Genomic DNA, 23,749 nt, shown 5'->3' on the forward strand with positions numbered 1-23,749 from the left:
AAGCGCGCCAAATGGGACTCCACAACGCGGACGCACAATTCATTTTCCCATGCATAACCCAATTTCGCATGCACGTTATGCGTATGTGTGCGCGTCCGATTCGAAGTGAAGCTCTCCTCATGGGGATGCAGACTTGCAACATCTGCTCCCCAGCCGAGCTGAGAAACGTGATGGGGCTCACCCATTTAGAAAAAGTAAAATTCGAAAGGTTCTCCGTATTGTGCTATCCCATTTGGAAAAAAAATAAAATTCGAACGAGCGTTGCGTAGCGCTAACTCGCTTAAAAAAGAACATCCCGTTGTTGACCAAGGCAGCTGGTAACGCGTAACAATCTGCAAGCGAGGAGAAAAAAATGCAAAATTGCAAATCGCAAATTGAAAAAAATATATAAGAGGAAAAACTCGCACAACATGCATCAAATTTAACCCTTTCGTACAAATTTTTCGCATGCTTAACAAACCGCGAGGGAGCTATACAACTCCGTCTGTTCACCCGCCTATGCGCAACCCCTTTTTGAAGGGAAGCCCGAGCGGCAAGTTGCATTTTTTTTTTTTTTTTTTTTCCCTCACGCACGCTGTTCATTCCCCGTGTTTCCATATTGCCGCATACCCACCGTTGTGCATTCTTTTAGAAAAGTTTTTTTAAAAAATAAAAGAAACTGCAAAAATGGAAGAAGATTAATTGTAAAGATATTTTTTTTTTTTCCTTATTAGCAAAAATAAAATTAAAAAAAAAAAAAAAAATACCTACATATGTACATATATATGCTATACGTATCTATATAATACATAGTATACTACCTATTTGCTTTCCTTTTTTTATTTCCCCTACCATTTTTGAAAAAAAAAAAAAAATAATAATGACCGAGCAACCTGGTTGAGGCTAGCCCCCAAATGATAAACTCTCCGCAATCACCAAAGGGGCATGAGCACTTAAAAAGAAACGAACTGAGGGGAACCACGACGAATGTTAAAGCGAAGTTCTAAACGCGGAAAATGAAAGGGAGTACCAACGCTGAGGGGGGAGAGGGGGACGCCGATGATGTTGTGAGAGAGGAAAATATGGGCCACGAGAGGGACGATCAAAGTGGCGCAAAAAGTGTGACCCAAAGTGGACTGGGCAGTGTTACCCCAAATGGACTGAGCAATTTGCCCCACAGTGGAGCGCAACGCCTGAACGAGGGCGCTCCCCCAAAAGGGGCGGAAATGAACCACCACGTGAAGATCACCCAACCGAGTAGCCCCCGCAAAGAGAGCGCAAGTGCGAAGAAGAGTTGCCCTCTGAAGAGCAACTTCCTCAAACCCATCACGAAACACACCATGCTAAGGAGCGTAAGCGCTATAAGGGAATGCACCTCTGCGAAATGCGCCTTGCGGGAACACCACCAGGGAGGAACAAGACCGATAAGCGAAATTGAACCAACCATTAAATCTCCCGTAATGCACTCCTTCCCAACGAATGAAAAAAAAAAAAACAAAATGAAGAACATCACGCCGATACAAATTCCCGCGCACAGAAATGTTAGCACCTTTGTTAAGAGGAACCCCCAACAAATCTTAAAAAGTTACATTCATATGATGAATAATGAAAGGAACAATTTCTACCTGAACGGGGAATGTGCAGATAAAAAAGGACATAAAAATAAATACCCTCCTTTTTTGTTAAAAGAGCGCATACTGAACTTTAGTAAAAGACCCAGGGACATCATTTCGAAGCTATCAAACGCCCGCAGCAGTGGCAACAATTTGGAGAAAAATAAAAAAAAAATGAAAGTTGATAGGGAAGAAAAAAATGACGATGTTATCCTTTTGGACGGAGATCAAAATTTACCTTGCCGTTCAGGTGAAAATGGACCAAAAAGTGGCAACACAGGAAACAACAATTTGGTGGAGGGGAACAATAAGGGGAAGCACACAGGTGGAAGTAGCACCTTCAGTTCTTTGAAAATCCCCCTTGCAGTGAAACGGAAAGATGGTAAAATTACCGTCAAAAGGAACAGCATAGCAATCGCGGGAATAAAAAATAAACAAAGTTGTGCAAATCGTACGAGTGGAGAAAAAATCGACGGTGTAAAAAACGCGCCCTTTAAAAAGATTTTTAGCGCGGAGGAGGCGCACAAGATAGAGCTGAATTACGGCAATAATTTTAGCGGCATGGAGAAGAGGGAAGAAGCAAAGGTGAAGGACTTCTACTGCAAGTTTTACAAATGCACACAGGCTGTGAAAGAGGGAAGTGAGGCCAACGCAGGCTGTGCTAGTGACGCGTCAAATCTGCAAACTTCCTGCTTACGAACGCTCGACGCGCCGTCCAAATACTGCAAATCGTGCAGGAAATTTTTAAAGCTGCTCATATCTCACGGCACCAAGTTCAAAGGAACGCTAGTAGGCATAAACTTCATCCGCCCAGACGCGCAAAACGTCGTGTACGCGTACAAGTGCGATAAGCAGCACGAATTTAACCTGTCGCTCTTTCACATCATACACAATTTGTGGTGCCCGCATGATTATTGCCTGTTCGAGTGTAAGGGCAAGCGTGAGAAAAACTACGCGACTGAGTTTTTTCGCCTCAAGGAGTTGGACACCATGGAAAAGCAGAAGGACCTGTTTTTGCAGGCCAAAATGTTTTGCCTCCTCAACCCGGAGAACGGTAATAATTGCGCCTGTACATGCGGCAAAAAAAAAAAAAAAAAAAAAAAAAAAAAATATATACATATATGTATGCACATTCGCACACATTTTAGCTAGCTAACTAGCCATTTTCCCCAATCATTTTTCCCCCGTGCAGCCTTGCCAGACAGCAGCGAAAACGCCGGCGCAGAATGCACCGATGATGGTAGTGACGATTTTAAGCAGAGATAAAAGACGCCTCCTGCGCTTGTGTTGAATACATTAGCTTCATCCCCACACGCGCGTGCACAGATCGGTATGCACACCCAACTGAACAACGCATGTGCATCGCTTTTTTTTCACTCTTCAGTTGAGAGGATTATAAGGAATGCCAATGACCCGTGGGAAGTTCTCCAGGTATGTCGCGCGCAGTTCGTTGTCGTGAAAAAGTATGTACATATGGATGAGTGGCACGATGCAAGTGTTTATTTTTTTTCACTATTGGATGTGTGAACTTGCGTAGTCATTATATTTTTTCCCCCTTTTTTTTCTTTTTTTTTATATGCCCGTGTGCAGATCAAGAAGTTTTCCAAAATGGAGTTGTGTGACAAGGAGTTAAAAAGGAAAGCACGAAAAAACTACCGCGCCCTGGCCCTGAGGGTTCACCCCGATAAGAACAAAAGTAAAAATGTAAGGGGAGCTGAGTCAAACATGGGCGTATGCTCGTATGTATACGCTTGTTTGCACGTGGAATTATTCCCCCTTGTGCACCACCGCCGATGCGGGAAGGTAGTTGCATAACTCACGCACTTCACCATTTCACGATTACGCTCCCCTTTTTGTAGGCCACGCTAGCTATGAACATTTTAACCAATTCGATGAAGGCAGTAACATCCGCGTAGCAACATTTTTGAGTTTGAAACTGTGAAATAGTCACAATCAGAGCAGTTGTCTCTTTTTTTTTTTTTTTTTTTTTTTTTTGGTGCCATGGAAAGGAGAAGATTGAGTGGCAATTTTTTTTTTTTTTTTTTTGGAAGCTCCCATAATTTGGAACAATATGAAGTTGTTTAAATCCCCCCCCCTTTATTTCCGTTTATTTGTGTAATTTTAAAAATGTGTAGATATGCAAAAAAAAATTTTTTCCTTTTAATCATTTATTTTGTGTAGCCCGTATCAGGCGCTGAAATTGCTCAGATCGTAGACGCAGCAGCGGATGCGGATTTTTTCCTGTAGCTTTTTTATGTAACCTGGATTGAATGCCTGTGTTTTTTGCGTAGCCCTGTGAATCATTGTTTTAAGGGGGTTAATGCGGTTAAGTGTTTAATGCGGTTAAGCGCTTAATTTTTTTTTTCTTTTTTTTTTTTTTTTTTAAGTATAATATATACTCCCCACTTGTTTATAAAATGGCTGCTTTTTTTTAATTTCCTTGAGTGTCGTGTTTGTACCCCCTGTGGCGCTTTTTTTTTGCTTCTTTTAGAGAAAAGGGCCAATTGTTTAGTCCGCATGGTGTACATTTGTATACACCGCGGGTGTGCCCTTTTTCTTCCGATTGAGTTTGCCGCCCACGTTTTTTAAATTGTCAATTTGAAGAATACGTAAAAAGAATTTTTTTTTTTTTTTTTTCTCCACTCCCTTTCGTTCCCTTCTATTGTTTCATTGTTTATTTTTTGTGAATGCTTCTTTTTTTAAACCCCTTTCCGTTAAGAGTAACTCCTTTTTTTGAAGAAAACTTTTTTTTTAGTTTAAACGAGATTATATGCTACTTTTTTTTTTTTTTTTTTTTTAATGTATGCCATCCCCTTTTGCGGGACACTCCCTCCATCGTGCAGTAGCAGGTTGATATTGCTAAAATAGGAGGATCGCCACACCCTTTTCGCCATCTCCGAAATGATTAACAACTTTAGATCGCCACAGTCGAATGACCCGATTAAGAAGCTGCAGAACTTGCTGAACAACTGCCTCTACTCCGTCGTCGTTAGTTTGAGAGAGTGAAAATGGATCGGAGTGTGCCCATGTGGCCGCTCAGTTGCCGCTTAGCGGACCTCTGAACGGCTGGACATGGACTGAAATGTGCACACCAACTCGCATGCACAGCGGCTAAGAGGCGTATTCACAAGTTCGCCAAAACTGTGCAGGCAAAATTGCGTCTACACAGGTCAGCCATTTTTGCGTGCAGCACTTTACACACACACATTGCACCCTCCGCCTTTTCGTTCCACTTGAAGGACGTGCTGAGCAATTTATCCTACCAAGGGGAGCCCAAGGAGCTGGAAGTTGTTCCGGAGGAGGAGAGCGAATATGCCTACTTTGTAAACTTGCTCAAGGAGAGGGCCGCCGAGATTGAGCGGGAGGCGCGGGAGAGTGAGGAAGCGATGGGAGAAGTAAACGAGGAGGTGAAAGAGGAGGTGAAAGAGGAGGTGAAAGAAGAGGTGAAAGAGGAGGTGACAGAAGAGGTGAAAGAGGAGATGAAAGAAGAAATTAAAGAAGGAATTAAAGAAGAAGCAAAAGAGGAGATTACGGAGGAGGCAAAAGTGGAGATTAAAGAGGAGGTGAAAGAGGAGACAAAAGAAGAAGCAAAAGAAGAAGTAAACGAGGAGGTGAAAGAGGAGATTATGGAGAAGGTGAAGGACGCGAAGGACAGCCCTGCGGGGGAGGCCCAAACCGACGAGTCCGAGGACCCCTCAAGCGAAGAAACGAGCGATGAGTCGTACGCAGAATCCAGCGGTTTATCGGACGAACAGTCCTACGATGACACGATGGAGAGAAGGGAGACGGACGACGAGCAGACGCAACGCTCCGTGGAGGAAGGACCCCCCAAACGGTATTTCGTCAAACCCTATTATGAAGGCCCCCTGCAGGAAGAAATCTTAGACCGCGTGGAGCGAATGAATTTGATTTTAAAAATGATAGACGCCTGCATAGAGGAGCTGCCCGATTCGTTGGTGATCGAAGTGAGTGCGAGCGTTTAGCGCGTTGGCGTGTTTGCCGCAGGGTATTATGTACTTGCGGCGGGGTATTATTCACTTGCACCGCTCCTGTACCGCTCCCGCCCCGCGCTTGCCACACGCGAGTATACACGTGCGCCGCCCGAACCACCCCCGCGCAGGAAGAGAAGTGCCAGGAAATGAAGGCGTTGCAGAAACGGAAGGACGACTCCAAGGAGGAGTTAAAAAGACTCTACAGCGAATACGACGCCATCTACAGTTACGTCACGGATAACCTGCGGGACATCATCATTAACATGGGGTGACAGCCAGAAGGTTTGGAAGTCGCCCGGTGAAGTCTCTCTCACTTTGGTTGGTGGCTTTAAAAAAAAAAAAAAATGGCCCCCTTCCCCCTCTCCAGGGCTCTTCACATATTGTATATGCTGTTTGTACCATTTGAGCAAATTTTTTGAGGAACCCCCCGATTTTTCCCTCCTTGCGTGTTTTAAATGTATCAAAAGGGGGTACTAAAAGGGGGTAGCTAAAATGGGGAAAAATGATCATTATTTTTTTTTTTTTTTCCCCATGTGGCTCCACCCCATTTGTGTTGTTTCCTCGCCCTTTCCATTTTATCTCCCTCAAAAGGAGAGATGCGCCTTGCAACGAAAATGAAAAGCATGGCGCATTTTGCCCGCCGCTTTTTACGCGCCATCCGAATGAATGGTAGAGGCGATATGCCCCTTTGGCCAGCGCGTATGCTGCTGCTGCTGCTAAATTGAAGCGACGACTCTCGTATGTATATCCCTGCATAGCTAGCTCTTTTAACAAAAGTGAACGGGCCGTTTTATACGTATAATAACCCCCCCCCCCCCCCCCTGCAGCCAACTTTTTTTTATAAAACAAAATCAAATCAAATATAAGGGAAGATTTTTCCTTTTTTTGCAACAAAGACCAGGCTTCGCACGAGTGAAGATTTCCCGAGCGGGAATTTTTTTTTTTTTTTTTTTTTCCATCTGTATATGTTACCCACTTTGGGAAAAAAAAAAGAAAAAAAGGGCTAAATCGCTCCATTTTAAGGCAGTACCTTTTATGGCATTTTGAATTCCCATTTTACCACTTTGTATGCCATCTTCAGCCCAACTGTGTTTGCAATTTTTTTCGTGCCCACGCGAACGCTTAAAAAGGCGACGTGGTCCTAGGGGGAGCGGAAAACTCTCTGCACGTTTGGTTGTTAGCCCAACTTATGGGGGTACATCTCGTTCGCGGAGACGGGGAATCCATTTTGTTAACCATTCTGGGAACCTGCCAATAGGAGGAGCGGTTACCTACCCAGCAGGAACGACTACCTGCCAGTTGGGATTTACCCATATGGTAGTTCTTCACCACGTGGGGATTGCAACTCCGAAGCAGAGCCATCCGTGAGAACGCTCCCCCAAGTGGAGGAGGCTCTCCAAAAAAGGAGAACCTTCTGGGTGCCCCATTTAGTTTATTCACTGGACGAATCTACATCGTAGCATGGTAAAATTTGCCGAGGAAAAAAGTGAAGCTCATTAGTGGGAGGTAACTGCCGGGAAGAGGAGAAGGAGCTTCACTTTGCAGTTGCGGAGGGGTTGCCTTTGTGAGGGGGACCTTTGTGAGGATAACCCACAGGGGAATAACCTTTTTGGGAATACCCCACTGGAGAATAACCTTTTTGGGAATATACCCCCCGGGTGACCCCCCCTTCTCTACCGCTACCCTCCACCACCAAATGGGGAGGCACAAGGCGTACGTGAGCCGGGAGTTCCGGCCGAATACCTTCCGAGGGGAGACCAAAGAGCAGGAGAAGGCGAGGATAGGAGAGTTAAACCAACTGGAAGAGGAGCTAGCCAAAAACGAGTACACGAGCAAGCTGCACAAGGAGTTGCTTCTGCAAAACGGCAGCTTTGACAAAGAGGCAAAGATACTGAAGCTACACATGGGGGGAAATCTAATCAAAAACAAGCCCATACTGAGCAGGAAAAATGTGGCCTATCTTAGTAGCGAAAGTGGAATCCTCCTGATAGATTTAAAAAAAAAAAAAAAAAAAAAAATACTCACCTCCTTCTTTATAGATGCCATGTTTTATTTTCTAGACAAAAAAACGAAACAAGAATATTTAATTTTGAAATCGTTCAGTAATTACATCTACCTCTATCTGATTAGTGAAAGGAGATTCCTTTTTGTGAAAAAGTTTTTTATTAAAAATTTGTTTTATATAAACAGCTTTGGGAAAAATGGCGAGCTTTGCTTCGCTACGTGGGAGTTTGATCCGAAGGGCAAAAAGATGTTCATGAATTTTTACCTCCTCAGATTTGCCTTCAACTATGAGGCTCCGCTGGGTTGCCTAAATGGGGAAGCGGCGCAGGTGGGTGAGCAGAGGGGTGAGCAAAGCGAGTGCTGCCCGCCCACCCACGTGACGTACACGTTTTCCTCCGACTCGGAGGGCGCCTTCGACAAGGAGGTATTCCCGCGCGAGTTGATGGTGAGCAGCTCGGACGGGGAGGAGGGGGCGCGCGGAAAGTTGCAGGCGCGGGGAAAGATGCAGGCGCGGGGAAAGATGCAGGCGAGCGGCGCGCAGGGTGGCAGCAGGTATGGAAGTCAAGCCAACGGGTGTGGAAGCCAAGCCAACGGGTATGGAGGCCAAGCCAACGGGTATGGAGGCCAAGCCAACGGGTATGGAGGCCAAGCCAGCGGGTATAGAAGCCACACCGATGGGTATGGAAGCCCCAACAGACGAAGCGACCCTGTGCACGTCGGCGCGAAGGTGATCATCATGCCACTGGTGAAAATAAAATATGTGTACTTCTCCATGGTTGATATGAACCCAAGCCTCACCAAGCTGGTGCTAGCCAACAACAACATGGTGATTCTATACGACACGGTGAAGAGGAGGTACAGCCTGCTGTACTTTAGGCACTTCATTTCGTCTGTAAAGATAAGCGATGAGAACTTCCTTTGCGTTGGGTTCGTAAACGGATTTATAAACATTTTTCTGTTCGATAAGGTGACGGAGGGTGAGGGTAGTCGGGAGGACTTGTTGAGGTGCAAGGCCATCGTGGGGGAGGCAGAAGCCGCTGGAGAGGGGAAGCACCCCCCGCGGAGGCGCAAGTTGATGTCCCTGTTGAAGAGGATCGAGGACGCCTACCCGTACGTCCCCGGGTATGAAGTGGCCTACCACGGGGGGGGTGCGCAGAGCGGTGAGGGGAGCGGTGAGGGGAGCGGCGTCATGGGCGGAGAGCTACACGGAGAGGTATGCGGCGAGCCACGCAGCGATCTACCCGGCGGAGGTGTGCCCTACATCGACTTCCACCTGAGGAGAGACAAAATCGTGGACGTGCAGAAGGCGCACGTGGTGAAGTACAAGTGGCACAGCCACGCAGTCTACAACATGACCATCGAGGGGAGGAAAGTAATATCCTGCGGAGAGGAAGCCGTTGTTCTTATATACGACATTGACAGTGGCACCACAGAGTTCATCCCCCATCTGGGCTCCCCCTGTTACTACACCTACGTGAATAGGAAGAAAAACTTAATCATCTGCAACTCGCTTAGTAACGTAGTACACTTCATCAGTTATAATCACCGATTGTTCTTTTACACTCATGTCGGTCTGCACATGCCACTCTCCTTGAGACACCTCTTTTGGAACTACCCCACTGTGTATGAGAGTATAAAAAGTAGCGTTAAATTTTTTGAAGGCCAGATTTGCAGCTCTTATGATTACTCCCTGGGGGGGGGCGTCCTCAGCGGGGATGCCTCAACCAATTTCGTGGCGAATTGTGAGGAGAGCGAAATTGACAGCGAGGGGTCGAGCAGCGACTGCATGGAGAGTAGTGATCCCGGGGAGGACCTCGAGGAGGGGACCACTTCGGGGGAGCAGCCCCAGGGAAGCCTCCGAGGAAGCGACCTTCGCTCGAGGGTGAGCGAGCGAGAGGGCGACCCCCTGGCGGTTCCCGACGAGGGGATAGAACTGACGTCCAGTGGGGAGGACGAGCAGGGGGGGGCTAACTCCACCGCGGACGGAACGGAAAAGGGGAAAGTCAAAGCCGTCTTAACCTTCCAGCAAATTCAGGAAGAAATCGAACGAAGCATTTACAACCATACGAATGTGCAGAATAATCTTTACAGGAAATATCAAATGCAATTTTACTGTGACTCCAACAGGGGGCTGGTCTTCTCCTTCCTGACGTCGTTCACCAACGTGCAGCTGTACAATGTGGAGAGAGACAAGCACGTAAAGTTCGTGTGCCCCTTAGAGGTGACTTACAAGAGCAGGTCCTGCGTTGAAAAGGTAAACGATTTGGAACTCCTTTTCTTCGCCTTCACGCAGAGTAGGCACTTACTTATGACCATCGAGAGGAGGAACTACCAACTGGAGGAGGCCTCGGGGATCAACGCCAACGCGTTGGTGGAGACTCTGTATACGTTTAAAATTTGGAGGATCATGGGCAACGCGCTGGACTACGAGCCTGTGTATGAGCACGCCGTCACGGGTGGTCAGGTGGGAGAAGCACAGGGAAGGAGTGGTGCAGGGGAGCCCCTAAACAGTGGCGCAAAGGAGCACCCACCAGTTAATGGCGCAGGGGAGCCCCTAAACAGTGATGAAGTGCCGCCCCCACGGGATGAGGGGGAACCCCACCTGGAGAAGTACAAAGCGATCGTGAGTCACCCCTTCCTGAGCATGTTCCTCGTGCTGGAGTGCGGCGGGGATATGACTGTTTGGTGCCTGGAGAGGAGCGAGCGCATTTTCGAGGACAGCGTGTACGCGGACTACGAGGTGGACGTGTACCAGACGCAGGACAACAGCTACTACTACAGGGAGGTGCGCCGGCTGAACCATGGGGTTAGCGTGTACGGGGGGGAGGCCATCCGGGGGGAGGCCATCCGGGGGGAGGCCATCCGGGGGGAGGCCAACGAAGGGGAGGTCAACCAAGGCGATCCCAACGATGGGGATGCCAACCAAGGGGATGCCTGCCAAAGCGTCACCATCATTAAGCGAGTAAACCACAAGAACCACCCCATCTTGGGAGGAGACATAACCAGCGACGGGAAAATCCTCTGCATCTGCCACGACAAGTTAATAACCCTCTGGGACACAACCACACTGAGAGTAATGGCCGTAATCAGCCACGCCATTTACACGGGCCTGAATGAATCCCTCTTTAGGCTTTACAAAGGAGTAGAAATAATGCAAATGGACACGGGCAAAGGAGAGGCCAAGGGACATGTGCCACACATGTGCTTCTTCGCATTTGATAGCATCTTCATTTATTCGCTGCATGAGTTCCACTTGGTCTTAGAAAAAAAAATAAAGAACGGAATCATCGAGTATGTGAAGTTTGACCGGCACAACTGCAGGTTCGTCGCCATTGGAGTTGCGAAGAGGCTCAGGGGGGGGAGCGGCAAACCCGGCCGCCTACCACCCGGCGGCCGACCCGGTGACATCATACAGAAGAACTACCTGTACGAATTCACCTCCAACGTGCTGAAGAAGAGGAAGATGTTCTACTCGTCCAGGGACAGGCCAATCGTGGCCCTGGACTTTGCTCCCCTCAACGAGAGGAAGAACGTCTCCCTCAGCAGCTTCCAGCCGTCCACGTTGCTGGTCGCCCTCAACTCAAAGTTCCAGGTGTGCACCTTCTACGTCAACAACTACGCCGAGTTTATGCAGCTCTCGTGAGGGCGCGGCGGCACTGCGGCAGCACTGTTTGCGGCAGCACTGTTTGCGGCAGCACGCTGAGTTCGCGGCGGCACGGTGAGTTTGCGGCGGCACGGTGAGTTTGCGGCGCCACGCTGAGTTTGCGGCGGCACGGTGAGTTTGCGGCGGCACGGTGAGTTTGCGGCGGCACGGTGAGTTTGCGGCGGCACGGTGAGTTTGCGGCGGCACGGTGAGTTTGCGGCGGCACGGTGAGTTTGCGGCAGCACGGTGACTTCGCGTCGGCACGGTGACTTCGCGTCGGCACGGTGACTTCACTGTGTTGATCACGGAGGGAGTTTCATTGGAACTCTTCGCTGAGAGCGTTTCATTGGGAATGTTTCTTTGGAACGCTTCGCTAAGCGCTCCCCTTTTTTCACCTCACACAAACCAACACGTGCAAACTGCACCCCCCGCGAAATTAAGCAACTCACGTGGGACACCTTCCCCGAACGGATACTTCCGAAAGTGACCCCCTAAAGGGAAGGGGCCACAAAAGAAGTCGCGACTCCGCTGGGCTGTACCGCGCCACAGCGAAGAAAAAACAAAAGGGTCCTTTTTTCAGAAGTACCACATGGGTATCCTTCCCACGTTGGCACTGGGAGGTGGCCTTCCACAAAAGGGAAAAGTTTACCTCACCCATCCCTCTTTTTTTTTTTTTTTTTTTCCTCCCTTCACGTGATAAAACAACAGAGTGGGCTGCTCATTAAGGCCACCCCGCACGGTGGTTCAAAAAAATCAAATTGGCAACGTCTATGAGGGGGAAGCGGCGTGGCGGCTAATTAGGAAGCCAAGCGGCAAGCCGCGCGCAAAAAAAAAAAAATACACACATGTGCGTAACGTACGTGTGTACATAACGTACGTGCGTAATTTGCATGTGCGTGATTTGCATGCCGCCTTGCCGCGGGGCAACACATGCGCCAGCGGAACGCCCCACTTGCGGAGGGAAAAAAACAAAAAAAGTGGCACGTGCACGATGGGCGGAAGAGTCATAGACAAAAAAAATATAAATCAAAAAATAAAAAACATAAATCAAAAAAATGAAAAATACAAATCAAAAAAATGAAAAATACAAATCAAAAAAATGAAAAATATAAATCAAAAAAATAAAAAATATAAATTAAAAAAATAAATATAAAAAAAAAAGAGCTCGCTGAGGTGCTTCGAACTTGGGCGACACCCCTGGGAAAAATCGCAGAACGAGCGCAGCGCGCACAGGGGGCGTAACAATCAGGTTGGGCAGCCCGGCTCGATCTGCCGTTTGGTATTCACTTGTCCGGCGAGTTGGCCGAACCTCCGGAGGGGCTCCCCTCCCATGCTTTCTCCTACTTCTTCAGCTGCTTTTTCTTCTCCTCCTGCTGCTTTTTCTTCTCCTCCTGCTTCGTCTGCTTCTTCTCCTCCTGCTTCGTCTGCTTCTTCTCCTCCTGCTTCGTCTCCTTCTCCTCCTCCTGCTTCGTCTCCTTCTCCTCCTGCTTCGTCTCCTTCTCCTCCTCCTGCTTCGTCTCCTTCTCCTCCCCCTTCAGATCCTCCAGAATGCAGGACAGCACGACGTTCCGGTTGTCCGCCAGCACAGGGTCTATGTGCGACCACTCTGGCTCGGAGATAATCTTCAAGTCGTTTTTCGTAAACTTCTTCTTCATATACTCAATAGACCTCTCGGCATCCACCAAGCAATCCTTAATGCCATACACAAGCGTAATGGGGAAGGAGCACTTGTGTGCATATTTGTCTATGGCCTCTGACACGGGACCATCATGAAGAGAAGAGCACCATTTTTTTAAATTCGCTTTGGAAGTGGTCCCACTGGGGGTATGTCTAAAGTAAATCTTTTTATAATTCTCGTCTACGTTTTCCGTGTACAGCTTAAAAAAGTTACGCGTAAATAAATCAGCTGAGCTGGAGATCATGCTGGTGCTCATTTTCTCCGGAAAAACCTTCTGTATGAACTCCTTACTGCCAATGATTGCCTTGTACCACCTCGAAGCGATGAGCAACATCTTCACAGACTTGAGCAACTTGTCTTTGTTCTTCAGGATAATCGGAAGGGACAAGAGGTAGGTCCGTTTAATGCTGTTGTTTAGATAATCGTTCAGGCAGCAGCCGATTAAAAGCTGCACACTTCCTTGGGAGAATCCCACGTACACAATTTGTTCCCTCTGTGTTTTGTTCTTGATGTATTTTATAACTGCTGGGAGGTCCTTCGTCCCCATGTCTTCGAAGGTCCAATTGTCCATTTCGGGGACGTTCAGCTCGACCACGTCATCTTCTTCGCTGTGCTTGTTCAAGTTGACTAGTTCCTCCACTTCCTCGCCGTCCTCCACTCCCTCTGCGCATTCCGCGGCTTCCCCCGCTGCTTCGCCATTTTCTGGGTCCTTGGGCACATACGGGAAGCTGCACACCATATTGGAGTCGCAGCTGGATGAGTCTCCGAACGGCCCGGGGGGGTCTGGACTGCCGTCTATTTCGTAGCCCAAATTGTAGTCTCCCTCGTCCAACTCGTCCTCCTCCTGCTTCTCCCCCTCACTGTTCACAGTCGATTCGTCATCCGCGCTCAGACTGGGGTCCACCTCATCGGGGATGCCGATGCCGCAGTACACCTTCTTAATGCTCTCATTCTTATCAGCGCCTTTGCTCCCCTTTGCCCTCTTAAAAATATCCGAAAGTGCTCGACTGTCAATGTTGGCGGGTGCGTCCTCGGGGCCTTCACTATCACTGCTGCTGCTAGTGCATGGAGATGACTTCTCTGCTTTGTTGGACCCGACTTTGCTTCCTCCTTCTGCGGGAGAGGCATCTCCTATGGAGGGCTTCGCACCGGGGGTTCCGCAGCATGGAGGGACACTTTTACTCTCCTCCACACTGCTTTTGGTCCCCTCGGAGTTCTTCTTCCCACTGCTATTATTAGCAGCGTTATCATCAGCTTTGCCTGCTTTCCTTAAGTTGTTGTTTTTGCCTTTCTCACGGCAGCCTTCTTCATCACTGCTGCTTGCACTCTCTGTGCTCTTCTTTTCGTCGTCACCAGAGGCACTGCTACTCCCCTGCGCGGCCATCTCCTCAGTGACCTCCACGCCAATGTCCTTGAGATCTTGTAGGCTGTATCTTTCCTTTAACTTTTTCAGGGCGTAGTCTTTCCCCACATATTTTGTGAAGGCATTACCCCTGTTGTTGCTTATCCAGACATCATAATCATTGGCGAAAATCTGGAAAGCTAAAGACTCGTACCCTTTGCAAGTGTAGCTGATGGAGGACTCGAACAGTCCATGATTTAAGCAAAACACTTCTTTTTTTTTTTGCAAATTATCCTTCTTATTGGTACTTACAATTCTATATAAATTTAATCTGTACCCATCCGCCGTATACACGTGGTGCTTTTCTGCTTTAAAATTCCCGTTTGTTAATTTGAACAGCAGCTCTTCCATGCTGTCCAAGTTATTATTTTTTTTTTTTCCTTTCCCAATTTTATACGAAGTGCACTCCAGCGCTTGCTTCTCATCCTTTGCATCATTTTTGCTGTTACTTTGGTTCGCGCTGCTGCGGGAGGCACTCCTCGGGGGGCTACTACCCCTGTCCTTTTTTTGAGCATCCCCCCCCCCGTGATCTACCTGATTGTTATTATTCGCATTCGCGTTCAGGTAAACCAGATTTGATGGCACAGGATTTACTCTCATTTCTTTACATGCGGGCAACATGGACCCCAATCCAACGGACACGTTGCTCAGCGGGTACCCAGACATGTTTCTAAACAAGCTGGACCGTTGCTGTTCTTCCCGTTCGTTGTCCACAGCGATCTTTCTGCTTCTTTTGATGAAATACCTTGTTGATGGAAAAAATATTCCCAAATGGGGAAGTCTTAAAAAAAATTCTGAACGGTTAATATTTTTTGTAACCTTTGTATGAACGGTTAAGGTAAAAAAAAAAAAAAAAAAACTTTTTTCTTTCTGAGTGGGCGGAAAAAACGGGTAGCGATTCATGCAGGAGAAAGGGCTCCCAAAAAAAAAAAAAAAAAGAAAAGCAGCCAAGAGTGATTACGCGTATGCTGATGATGATGTTGTTTTTTTTTTTTTTTTTTTTTCTCTAAAATGGAAGCAGAAAAAATAAATATGTACTACTCTGCTTCTGGCTCGGGTTCGCCCTCCGGTAGGTGCACTGCGTATGCAAGTAGGTTTTTATATAGTTGCCTCCCTACATGCGCAGTGCACTGCACTGAGGAAGAAGACGATAAAGAAAAAGAGGAATAAGAGGGGGTAACAGAACAAAAAGAGCAGCAACGGTATGCATAATACATTCGTCTTCTTATTTACTTACAACTACGCGCATCACGCTGGAGCGTACGTCGCAAAAACTGTGTAATCTGGTCAACAACTTCGACAAGTTCGATCTGGCATGAGCGCCGCAAATGCGAAGTGCGAAGTGCGAAGCGTGGCGGAGGTATTCATAAGCGGCGCAAACGGCACAACAGGCGCAAAATTCACGAAATGTACGAAAAAAAAAATAAAGAGGTCTTTCCAGTTAATTAAAGTAAAAAAAAAAAAACAAAAAAAAACGCGTGACCATTTTAACGTTAAAAAAGCGTTATTTTGTTTTCTTCCTAAAATGAGTGAGTAAATAAAAAAAAAAAAAATAAAATAAAAAAAATATATTTACGGGGGGATGCTCGTCCGCGTATGCAAAAAAAAATTATATGTACAATTTAATAAATACATGTACTATATACTTTCATGTGGCGAGAAAAAATAATCGCGGCAGTGAGCTGAGTGAAAATAACGAATGCTCAATAAGCCTCTCTTAACCTTTTTTAATTCCGTCGTGACGCCCGTACGCAGTGCGTGTATCGTGGAGAAAAACACTCACCAAGTGTTCGCAAAGAGCTCGCAAAGAGCTCGCAAAGAACTCGCAATGTTTTCGCAAAACTTTCGCAGAGTTCTCGCAAAGTTCTCGCAGAGTTCTCGCGAAGAGCTCGTAAAGGCTGGAGAGAAAAAAAAAAATGCTGATGTGCTTTTCGTGCCGCGTCACCACGTTCGCCTCTCATGAATGCATAACTCTGCAGTTCGCGCGCTCCATTTCGGAAGTAGCCAACTTCTACATGTCAACCCAGCCGGGCGCAGGAATGAGGCAAAATTAAAACGAGTGTAGGAGGAACAAAATTGTGCGCAGGTGCAGCTTGCCCATTTGCTTAACAAACACAACAACGCTTTTGCGTGTAGCGCCATATTTTCAAGGGAGCACTTTTTTTATTTCTCCAAAAATGCCGAATTGACGAATGCCTATATGGCCACGTGGGGGACGTCTCTGCAGCAGTCGCCCGTCCGATCGCACACCCGCATGTGTTCTGCCCGCGGGGGTACATAAGTGTGTACGTACGTGCGTACCCACCTGCACATGTGCGCATTTTTGTACGAGGCATTGTATGCCCACGCCGACACCCCTGAATGAGGAAACAGCAAAAAATTGAAAAAGGAAGTTCGAAAAATTAAACAGGGGCCAGAAGTCGCGCCCATGGAAAGATAAAATGGGTACAAAGGTGAATCACTGCAAAGTAACCACTGCCAAGCGACCACTGCATGCATGTAAGTTTGTTAAAATGAGCCAAATGAAAAGGGGTATGCGGATAAGATATGCATAGCTATGCAGGGAAATATGCGTATACACTTAAACGCTGGCGGGGAGACCCGGATCGACGGAAAAACCACCTCTGCCATGGCAGAATGGGCGGCGTGCGAAATTATCAACGAGGGGGCATCACCGCATGTACACAGGTACATAACGTGTACGGAAAAATAAGAAAGTAAAAAAAAAAAAAATTAAAAAAAAGGCGATTTATTTTACGAACAAAAAATCTCGTTAAAGGATCCGCCGTTCGCGCGGATGGAGAGTGAAAAATTAAAAAAAAATGATCAAAGGGGTTAATTAAATAAATTGCACGAGGTATATCTGCGTCCATGTATTCCGTTGCAGCTCCGTTGACGTTTCCCCTCCATTCCGTCTTTTTTTTTTTTTTTTTTTTTTTTCTTTCCATCCTCTTCACCGTCATCTTTATTTTGGACAAATTGACTCGTTAAGGCACCCCCTGCGCTGCGCGTTAAGGGGTGTGCACACCGGTTGGTTGTCTGTCCGCGCCACTTCTCACCTTGTTGATCGCCGCACCTCACGTGTACGAGAGGTACGCAGGGAGGATGCACCAATCCCCGTCGAGAGACGTAAACACGTTAGAGCTCTGCTCGCTGCACACGGTCGTGGATGATGCGTCCTGCGAAGAGGAGCAGTAGCTTCCCTTCTTCCAGTTGGAAAGGAAGTGCAAAACATACTCAGAGGCGAACCGAACAGCGTCATGCTCGGCTATCTGCTCGTAATTAAAAACTTCAAACAGAATTGCCTCCTCCTTATTTATGGTCAACACAATGTTGGTATTGTTAAAGTCGGCTGTGCTGGCGAGGGAAGCGGCACTTCCAGTTGCTCCTCCAGCTGCTCCTTTAGCCGCTCCACCGGGGTGCTTTAAAAACGAGTGAACCGAGCCCTTCTGCCCATCCAGGGGGGACACTGACGGCTTCTCCTTTTCGGCACATTTGGACTCCTCCTCCGTGTCATTCGCGTACTCATTTTTCAAGTGGAAGCGGGGCACGCGGCCGCCATCCGCGGTGCTGGCGCTGTCGCCCCCGTCGCTGCCTCGGTTGGCGTCTCCCCGGTTGTTGCCATCGCTTCCATTGCTACCACTGCTCCCATCGCTCCCGCCGCTGGCGTTGCTGGCGTTGCTGCCCGGGAGGAGGAGCATCTCCTTGGCTAGGTTATACCGATGCAAATTCTCTTCACTCATTTGGTGTTCGCCTTTTACCCCCTTGAAGTTCCCTTTGGGGGTGGCCGCAGAGGGGGAGGCCAACTTGGTGTTCTTCCGTCCCACTTCTTTCTTCCGAGTGGCTTTAGCTTCACTTTTGTTTCCCCCCATTGGTGCTGCTTCTCCTTTGGGAGCTTCCATACAGTTGGATTCATCCAGCTGGTTTTTTATGAGGCGCGTTTTGTTCACCTGCTCGGTGGGATGCTCGATGGGATGCGCGCCACTCTCGATCTTGACCTTCTGGTGGGAGGTCCTCAAGATGATGTCCCCCTTGCACCTCTCCTTCTCCTCTGTGGTCATGTAATCAATCAGCGTATTCACAACGTTATTGTATTGTAGTTGGTCCACTCCTGTCTTCTTCTTTTCATTTTCCTTTGGAAGATCATTTCTATGTAAGCCGCTAAAATATTTGCCTGTCTGTTTCTCCCTGATGAGGACTAGCTTCGTTCCCTTCTTCGTCACGTACATTTCTTCAAACAGGTAATTGCAGCTTCGCCCCTTAACCATCTCGAGGCTAACTTTGTCGCTGCACGGGGCAACGCTCTGTCCCTGGCACTTGCTCAGAGGGCCCACGTACACCAGGCTCTTCGCCTCGTCTTCGTTCACCTGGAAGATCCCCCTCGTTTCGTTTCTGTAGGAGAGCAGGCTTCGCGAGGTGAGGGGTGAAGGGTGAGCGGTTAGCAGTGGGCGTTTAAGCGGTTAAGCGGATACGCGGCTAATCGATGACCAAATGTGCAGCTACGCGGCGACCAAATGTGCAGACGCACAGGGAGTGGTCGCTGCGCCTCTCCACCGCTTCGCCGCTGCTTCGACTTACTACTTCTTCTTCGCGCTGTCCTGCCTCACGTCCAGGAACTGCCACCGGGGGGAAAGGATGCACCAAGGGTTAGCGCAAAGTTGGCGGAAAAGGTAGCGCAGAGGCGCCGAGGGATTGCGCCATATGCGCGCGCGAAGTCACGTGCGTGCCGGCGCCAGCGGGGCTATCCCCCCCCTACCAGGTCCGTGCCGTAGGCGCAAATGAAGCGGTGGCTTCTGCTCCCGCTGTACAGGTAGCCGTCCCTCGTCTTGAGGATGCTCTTGCAGATGTCGACGTAGCCGCACCACAGCTTCGGGGAGAAAGAAAAAAAAAAAAAACAAACAAATAAATAACTAAATAAAATAACGCCCGTGATAACACCGCTAATGGTGGTGCGCTGATGCACACTCGTGAGGTGCCCCCCATGATGGGCCATTTCGTAGATGCCCTGCCGCCCTTACCGTTTTCAGGAGAAACGACTGAGGGTGCCCATCAAAGCGCAGGTCGTCCCTGTCCCGGATTTTGTTCTTAACGATTAGCTTGGACAGCTTCTGCAAAAGGGTGCCGGGGGAAAAGAAAGAGAGGGATCATTATACCAGCCTGGGTGGTGGTGGGCCAAGCAAATTGCCACACAACAGGTCACGGCAGAGCAACCCGGTGACCCACTTGACACAAATCAACTTCGATGCTGTCCATTTGGCTCTTCCTGCTGTCCCAAATTCTGCTCAGCTCCTTCTTGTGGTTCTTCAGAGACAAGTTTTCGTTCTGCCGCGGGGGGGAAGTAGGCGTGATGGGAAGAGGGTTGCTTGGGAAGCGAACGGGAGAATCAGCAGAGACACCCCTTCGCAGAGACCTCCGTCGGCCCTCGCATGCGTGGGTGCTCTCACCTGGAACAGCACCAACTCGCTTTCTTTCTCCTTCAGCTTGCTATATAAAACCTGCATAAAATAGGCATAAAATTGGCATAAAGAAGAGCATGCAGAGGGGCACCTCATAATCACCACTCGGAAGAAACGCCAGACAAGCAGAGAGACACTTCTAGGAGCGCCAGTCGACGGGAGGCTTTCTCAATTTTTAAAAGCAAACCTCAATAATGGAGTCCCTCTTGAGGACCTCTCCGGCTTTATGCACCGTATCTTGCTAAGAGGGGAAAAGGGGAAAGAAAAATTGGCAAATTAGCAAAAAAGGGAAGAAAGAAAGAAAAAGGGAAGGCGTGCTGATTAACGAGTGGTATCCCCACTGCAACAGCAGCTACCTGCAGCTGGCTACTCCTCTGCCGCTCGCTGGCCAGTTCGCTCTAACGGGTTGAAACAAAGGGGAGGTTGGGCGGTTCATGAAATAGGCGTGTGGGTGGTTCATCAAATGGTGTGCTGCTGGCCCATGAAATAGGCGTGCCGCTGGCCCAATGAGTTAATGTACGGTTGGGCAGAAGACGGGGTCCCCTGCATACCTTCAGCTCCTGCATCTTCTGATCCAACCCGGCGATCTTGTTCTGCGTGGAAAAAAAAATAGCGGCAACATTAGTCGCAAAATTAGGCGCAACATTCGAAGCGATGGACGCCCTCTTGGCACCGCCAGCCGCACCGTGTACACTCCTAACCTTGCACAGGGAGGCCTCCTTCTCCAGCGCGCGCACCCTCTGCTCGCTCTCCCGTAGGCAGGACTCCTTCGTCTGCGGCATGTGTGGGGTCGTCAAGGGGGGGATCATAAAAATGGGGCACGTCAAAGGGGGATCATTAAAATGGGGCACGCCAAAATGGGAATCATTAATATGGGGCTCGTTCAAACCGGCTCGCTTCTCCCCCCTTACCGAATTCTCCGAAGCAAGGTCGTCCAGCTCCTTCTGCAAATCGCTAAATTTTATAATTATATTTTTCATGTTGTTCTCCTGTCTGTGTCTTTCCCTCCCCAGTTGGTCTCTCTCCGTCTGTATGAGCTCCTTCTCCTGCAGTAACTCCTCCCTGCATTGGTCCATGCGTTCTTTTTCCCGCCCCAGTTCGTCCCTTTCCCGGTCTACTGCCTCCCGTTTTCGGTCTACTGCCTCCCTTTCTCGGTCTGCTGCTTCCCTTTCCCGAAACAGTTCCTCCTTCTCCTTACGCACCTGCTGCATCTCCTCGTGAATTCCACGCTGCTGCGCTTGGATAGTCTCCTTGTCGATTCCGAGCAGCTTCTTCTCCTCCTGGTTCGGGCAGGGGGGGGGCCGACGCGCACATGAGCAGGTGTGTGAAGAGGGGCGCCGCGGTGTCCATCACCACGGTGCGTTTGACTCTGCGTCTGAGTCTGCATCTAATTTTGCATCTACCGCGCCTACTCGCCCTACCTTTAAGTTCTCAATTTCCCCATTGAGGGTGTCGATGGTGGAGGCTCTCTCCTGCGGGGAAGGTCCAATCGGGGTGAGGTGGGGGCAGTCGAACGGGGAAAGCACACTGTTGTGATAGCGCCCCTAAATGGACCACCGCAGACATACCTCATTTAACCTCTCCAACTCTTTGCATCTTTCCTTCGCGAACTGTAGCTCCTCCTGCAGTGGGTTCGAAAGAGGCGGCAAAAAAAGGGAAATAAAACAAAAGGGCAAAATGGCATGGAGAACATAACTGGAAGCGTGACCCACGGGGCAGAAACGGCGCAGAAATGCTGCAGAAATGCTGCAGAAACGCCACATCGACGCTCCACTCGGCAAAGGCGTTACGTTAATGCTGTCCATTTGCGAGCACAGGTTGGACATCTCCTCTTGGATTTCTTTCAGTTCCTCCTGAGGGGGGAAAAAAAAATAAAAAAAAAAAAAAAATAAAAATAATAAAAAATACGTAGTCCACACAGTAGCCACACTAGCTGGCACAACTGGGGAGCAAAAACGGAGGAACACCCTCTTTGCAACGGCTGGACTCCGAGGGCATTACCTTGTGAGACTCTTTCAGCGAAGCGCAGTTTTCCTCCATCTCGTATATGGCCTTTTGATACCCCTCAAGTTCCGCCTCCAGTTTGCACTTATCTTCCAACATTTCTTGGAAGCTTTCCTAAAAAGGTTTCGTTTCATAATATGTATGCATGCGCGTGTTAGCAGTGATGTTGGGGGGGAGGGGGTAAATAAAGAAGAGGCATTCGGTTGGACTCTTCCCCTTGGCTCTTATCTACTACCTGCAACTCGACGTACTGGTTTTCCTTTTCCGTTAGCATGGTCTCCAATTTGAGGACTTCCCCTTCGTAATTCTAAAAAGAGGAGTGAACGAGAAGCAAATGTGAGTAGCAACCTCTGCGGAAGATTTACGATGGGATATGCCAACGGTTGAGCGACGTGCCGGGGCGGCGCCTCCCTTCCGAGGACGCTACTCCTTTCCTCATCCCATCTCGCGATTACATTTGTCGCCTCGTCCAGGTTTGTCTTGCTCACAATGTAGGAGCCCTGCGTAGGACAAGTCGGCGCGGAGAAGAAAAAATAAGCGGCAAGGGAGTAAGCAAAGGGGTGAAGCGGTAAAGCGGCAAAGGAGAATATGATAATATGAGCAAAGGCACCCTTCCTTTTTCCCTTTTTTGCCCCTCCTTCTATACACCCTCTCATGTGCGCACGTACGCCGCCCTCTCGCCGCTTACGTAAACCTCCCGGTAGCTATTGTTCAGCTCCTCGTATTCCTCATTTCGCTTCCTCAGCTCTTTCTCCATTTTCTTAATTTCCAGCTAGTGAAAAAAAAAAAAAAAAAATGAACGAAGAAAACGAATTGAAGCTTTGCAGCATTCGCTTGTTCTTTCATCTGTGCATTTCACGCCGCATTTCACTCCATACAAAGGGCACACACCACTTCTGTGTGTTCTGCAGTTCGTACTAGTAACTCATTGCTGATGGAGTTCTTTCTCTGTGTGTCATATGTGCCTTTAGCCATTTTACCGGCGACCTGCCGAACGGAAGGAAAAAAAAAAAAAAAAAAAAAAATAAAGCAAAATAAAGCAAATCAACGCAAATCAAATCAAACGACGCATTGTCCTGATCAGTGTGGCGCCACAATTGAGTAGCTCAACAGCGCACAGCAAATCCACCCACTCGCGTGAGCCACCCCAACAGGTGTGTAAAAATGGAGACATAAATTTTGAAGCAAAAGGAAAGGATGCGCTTTTGTTACCTTGCGGTTATTTAAGTATGTCCAGGTTTAAGCTGATTTTTTTTTTTTTTTTTTTTTTTTCACCTCTTGTACGATAAAGCGGTTGGCACAAATACAACAATGCGTTTTTTTTTTTTTTTTTTTTTTGTGGTAAAAATGTTATAAAAAGAAAAGGCAAACTGATGAATTCCTTTCGCCCAAGCGAGCGTCGATTATTTTTTACCCCTTTGCAGTGTTTGCACAAAGGTAAGATACGCTCGCTTGGAAGTTATTAGGAGGTTGCACATCCACACATCGGTGAGTGCATCCCGGTGTGCATATGGACGGGTAACTACCCAGGCGAGCATGTAGGGTGGGGGCACATGTGGTTGCCATAAGATACTCTACAACGTGCGGGTGTCCTTCATTGGGTGTGTTGACATGCCATCCTTTTTCACAATTGTTTCGTTCTACATTTCGAGTTCTTTCTTCACCCTTCGCGCCTCTTTTTTTTTTTTTTTTTTTTTTTTACACTCCACCTTTCTTGGTAAACATGTCCCACGCGCGTACACAATATGACTACACGCAGTGGCCGTTCGGTAGATAAGACGGCGGAAACGGGAAAAAAAAAATGCAACATGCAAAAGAACAACGTTTTGTCTTTTGTACGAGCGCAATGTTTAACAATCACTCGTTTGTTTTAATTCACAGGGCGCGCTTTCTGAAAAATTTCTTCGCCGCATGTTCTTCCCCGTCTTTTTTTCGAGGGCAATTAGTCACCACTGTGCGAAGTGCGCATGTAGAGTGG

The 23,749-nt window shown here is 48.2% G+C and overlaps 5 protein-coding genes across 5 annotated transcripts, besides 12 other annotated features; 3 read left to right on the forward strand and 2 right to left on the reverse strand.

Annotated features, from left to right (window-relative positions):
• Window positions 1–704: 704 nt before the first annotated feature.
• PVX_091930 (DnaJ domain containing protein) lies at window positions 705–3,508 on the forward strand (the record flags this gene model as incomplete). The annotated part of the gene is made up of 5 exons (XM_001615328.1): window positions 705–2,646; window positions 2,785–2,832; window positions 2,977–3,023; window positions 3,183–3,296; window positions 3,452–3,508. Exons 1-5 carry the CDS (start codon window positions 996–998, stop codon window positions 3,506–3,508), a joined length of 1,917 nt encoding a protein of 638 aa, XP_001615378.1. The 5' UTR covers window positions 705–995.
• Window positions 911–963: a microsatellite.
• Window positions 1,082–1,105: a microsatellite.
• A 26-nt stretch (window positions 3,509–3,534) lies between the features above and the next one.
• Window positions 3,535–3,574: a microsatellite.
• Window positions 3,575–3,576: 2 nt separating this feature from the next.
• Window positions 3,577–3,596: a microsatellite.
• Window positions 3,597–4,275: 679 nt separating this feature from the next.
• On the forward strand, window positions 4,276–5,856 carry PVX_091935 (hypothetical protein, conserved; the record flags this gene model as incomplete). Its single annotated transcript, XM_001615329.1, has 3 exons — window positions 4,276–4,580; window positions 4,832–5,557; window positions 5,713–5,856. Exons 1-3 carry the CDS (start codon window positions 4,494–4,496, stop codon window positions 5,854–5,856), a joined length of 957 nt encoding a protein of 318 aa, XP_001615379.1. The 5' UTR covers window positions 4,276–4,493.
• Window positions 4,962–5,016: a microsatellite.
• Window positions 5,857–6,549: 693 nt separating the features above from the next.
• Window positions 6,550–11,231, forward strand: PVX_091940 (hypothetical protein, conserved; the record flags this gene model as incomplete). The annotated part of the gene is made up of 1 exon (XM_001615330.1): window positions 6,550–11,231. The coding sequence occupies exon 1, from the start codon at window positions 7,281–7,283 to the stop codon at window positions 11,229–11,231; it is 3,951 nt and encodes a 1,316-aa protein (XP_001615380.1). The 5' UTR covers window positions 6,550–7,280.
• Window positions 6,832–6,851: a microsatellite.
• A 1,007-nt stretch (window positions 11,232–12,238) lies between the features above and the next one.
• Window positions 12,239–12,263: a microsatellite.
• Window positions 12,264–12,571: 308 nt separating this feature from the next.
• PVX_091945 (hypothetical protein, conserved) lies at window positions 12,572–15,095 on the reverse strand (the record flags this gene model as incomplete). The annotated part of the gene is made up of 1 exon (XM_001615331.1): window positions 12,572–15,095. Exon 1 carries the CDS (start codon window positions 14,975–14,977, stop codon window positions 12,572–12,574), a length of 2,406 nt encoding a protein of 801 aa, XP_001615381.1. The 5' UTR covers window positions 14,978–15,095.
• Window positions 15,096–16,615: 1,520 nt separating this feature from the next.
• Window positions 16,616–16,638: a microsatellite.
• Window positions 16,639–17,388: 750 nt separating this feature from the next.
• Window positions 17,389–22,746, reverse strand: PVX_091950 (hypothetical protein, conserved; the record flags this gene model as incomplete). Its single annotated transcript, XM_001615332.1, has 19 exons — window positions 17,389–18,718; window positions 18,890–18,927; window positions 19,068–19,178; window positions 19,330–19,419; window positions 19,535–19,633; window positions 19,756–19,806; window positions 19,955–20,008; window positions 20,124–20,165; window positions 20,319–20,360; window positions 20,469–20,540; window positions 20,679–21,047; window positions 21,189–21,239; window positions 21,336–21,389; window positions 21,558–21,620; window positions 21,769–21,885; window positions 22,007–22,078; window positions 22,227–22,271; window positions 22,460–22,543; window positions 22,690–22,746. 19 exons carry the CDS (start codon window positions 22,744–22,746, stop codon window positions 17,389–17,391), a joined length of 2,841 nt encoding a protein of 946 aa, XP_001615382.1.
• Window positions 18,030–18,050: a microsatellite.
• Window positions 20,288–20,314: a microsatellite.
• Window positions 22,747–22,857: 111 nt separating the features above from the next.
• Window positions 22,858–22,882: a microsatellite.
• A 39-nt stretch (window positions 22,883–22,921) lies between these two features.
• Window positions 22,922–22,942: a microsatellite.
• Window positions 22,943–23,749: the final 807 nt, after the last annotated feature.

Source organism: Plasmodium vivax, chromosome 9 (genome assembly GCF_000002415.2).
Source record: "Plasmodium vivax chromosome 9, whole genome shotgun sequence".
Taxonomy (NCBI): Eukaryota; Apicomplexa; class Aconoidasida; order Haemosporida; family Plasmodiidae; genus Plasmodium; species Plasmodium vivax.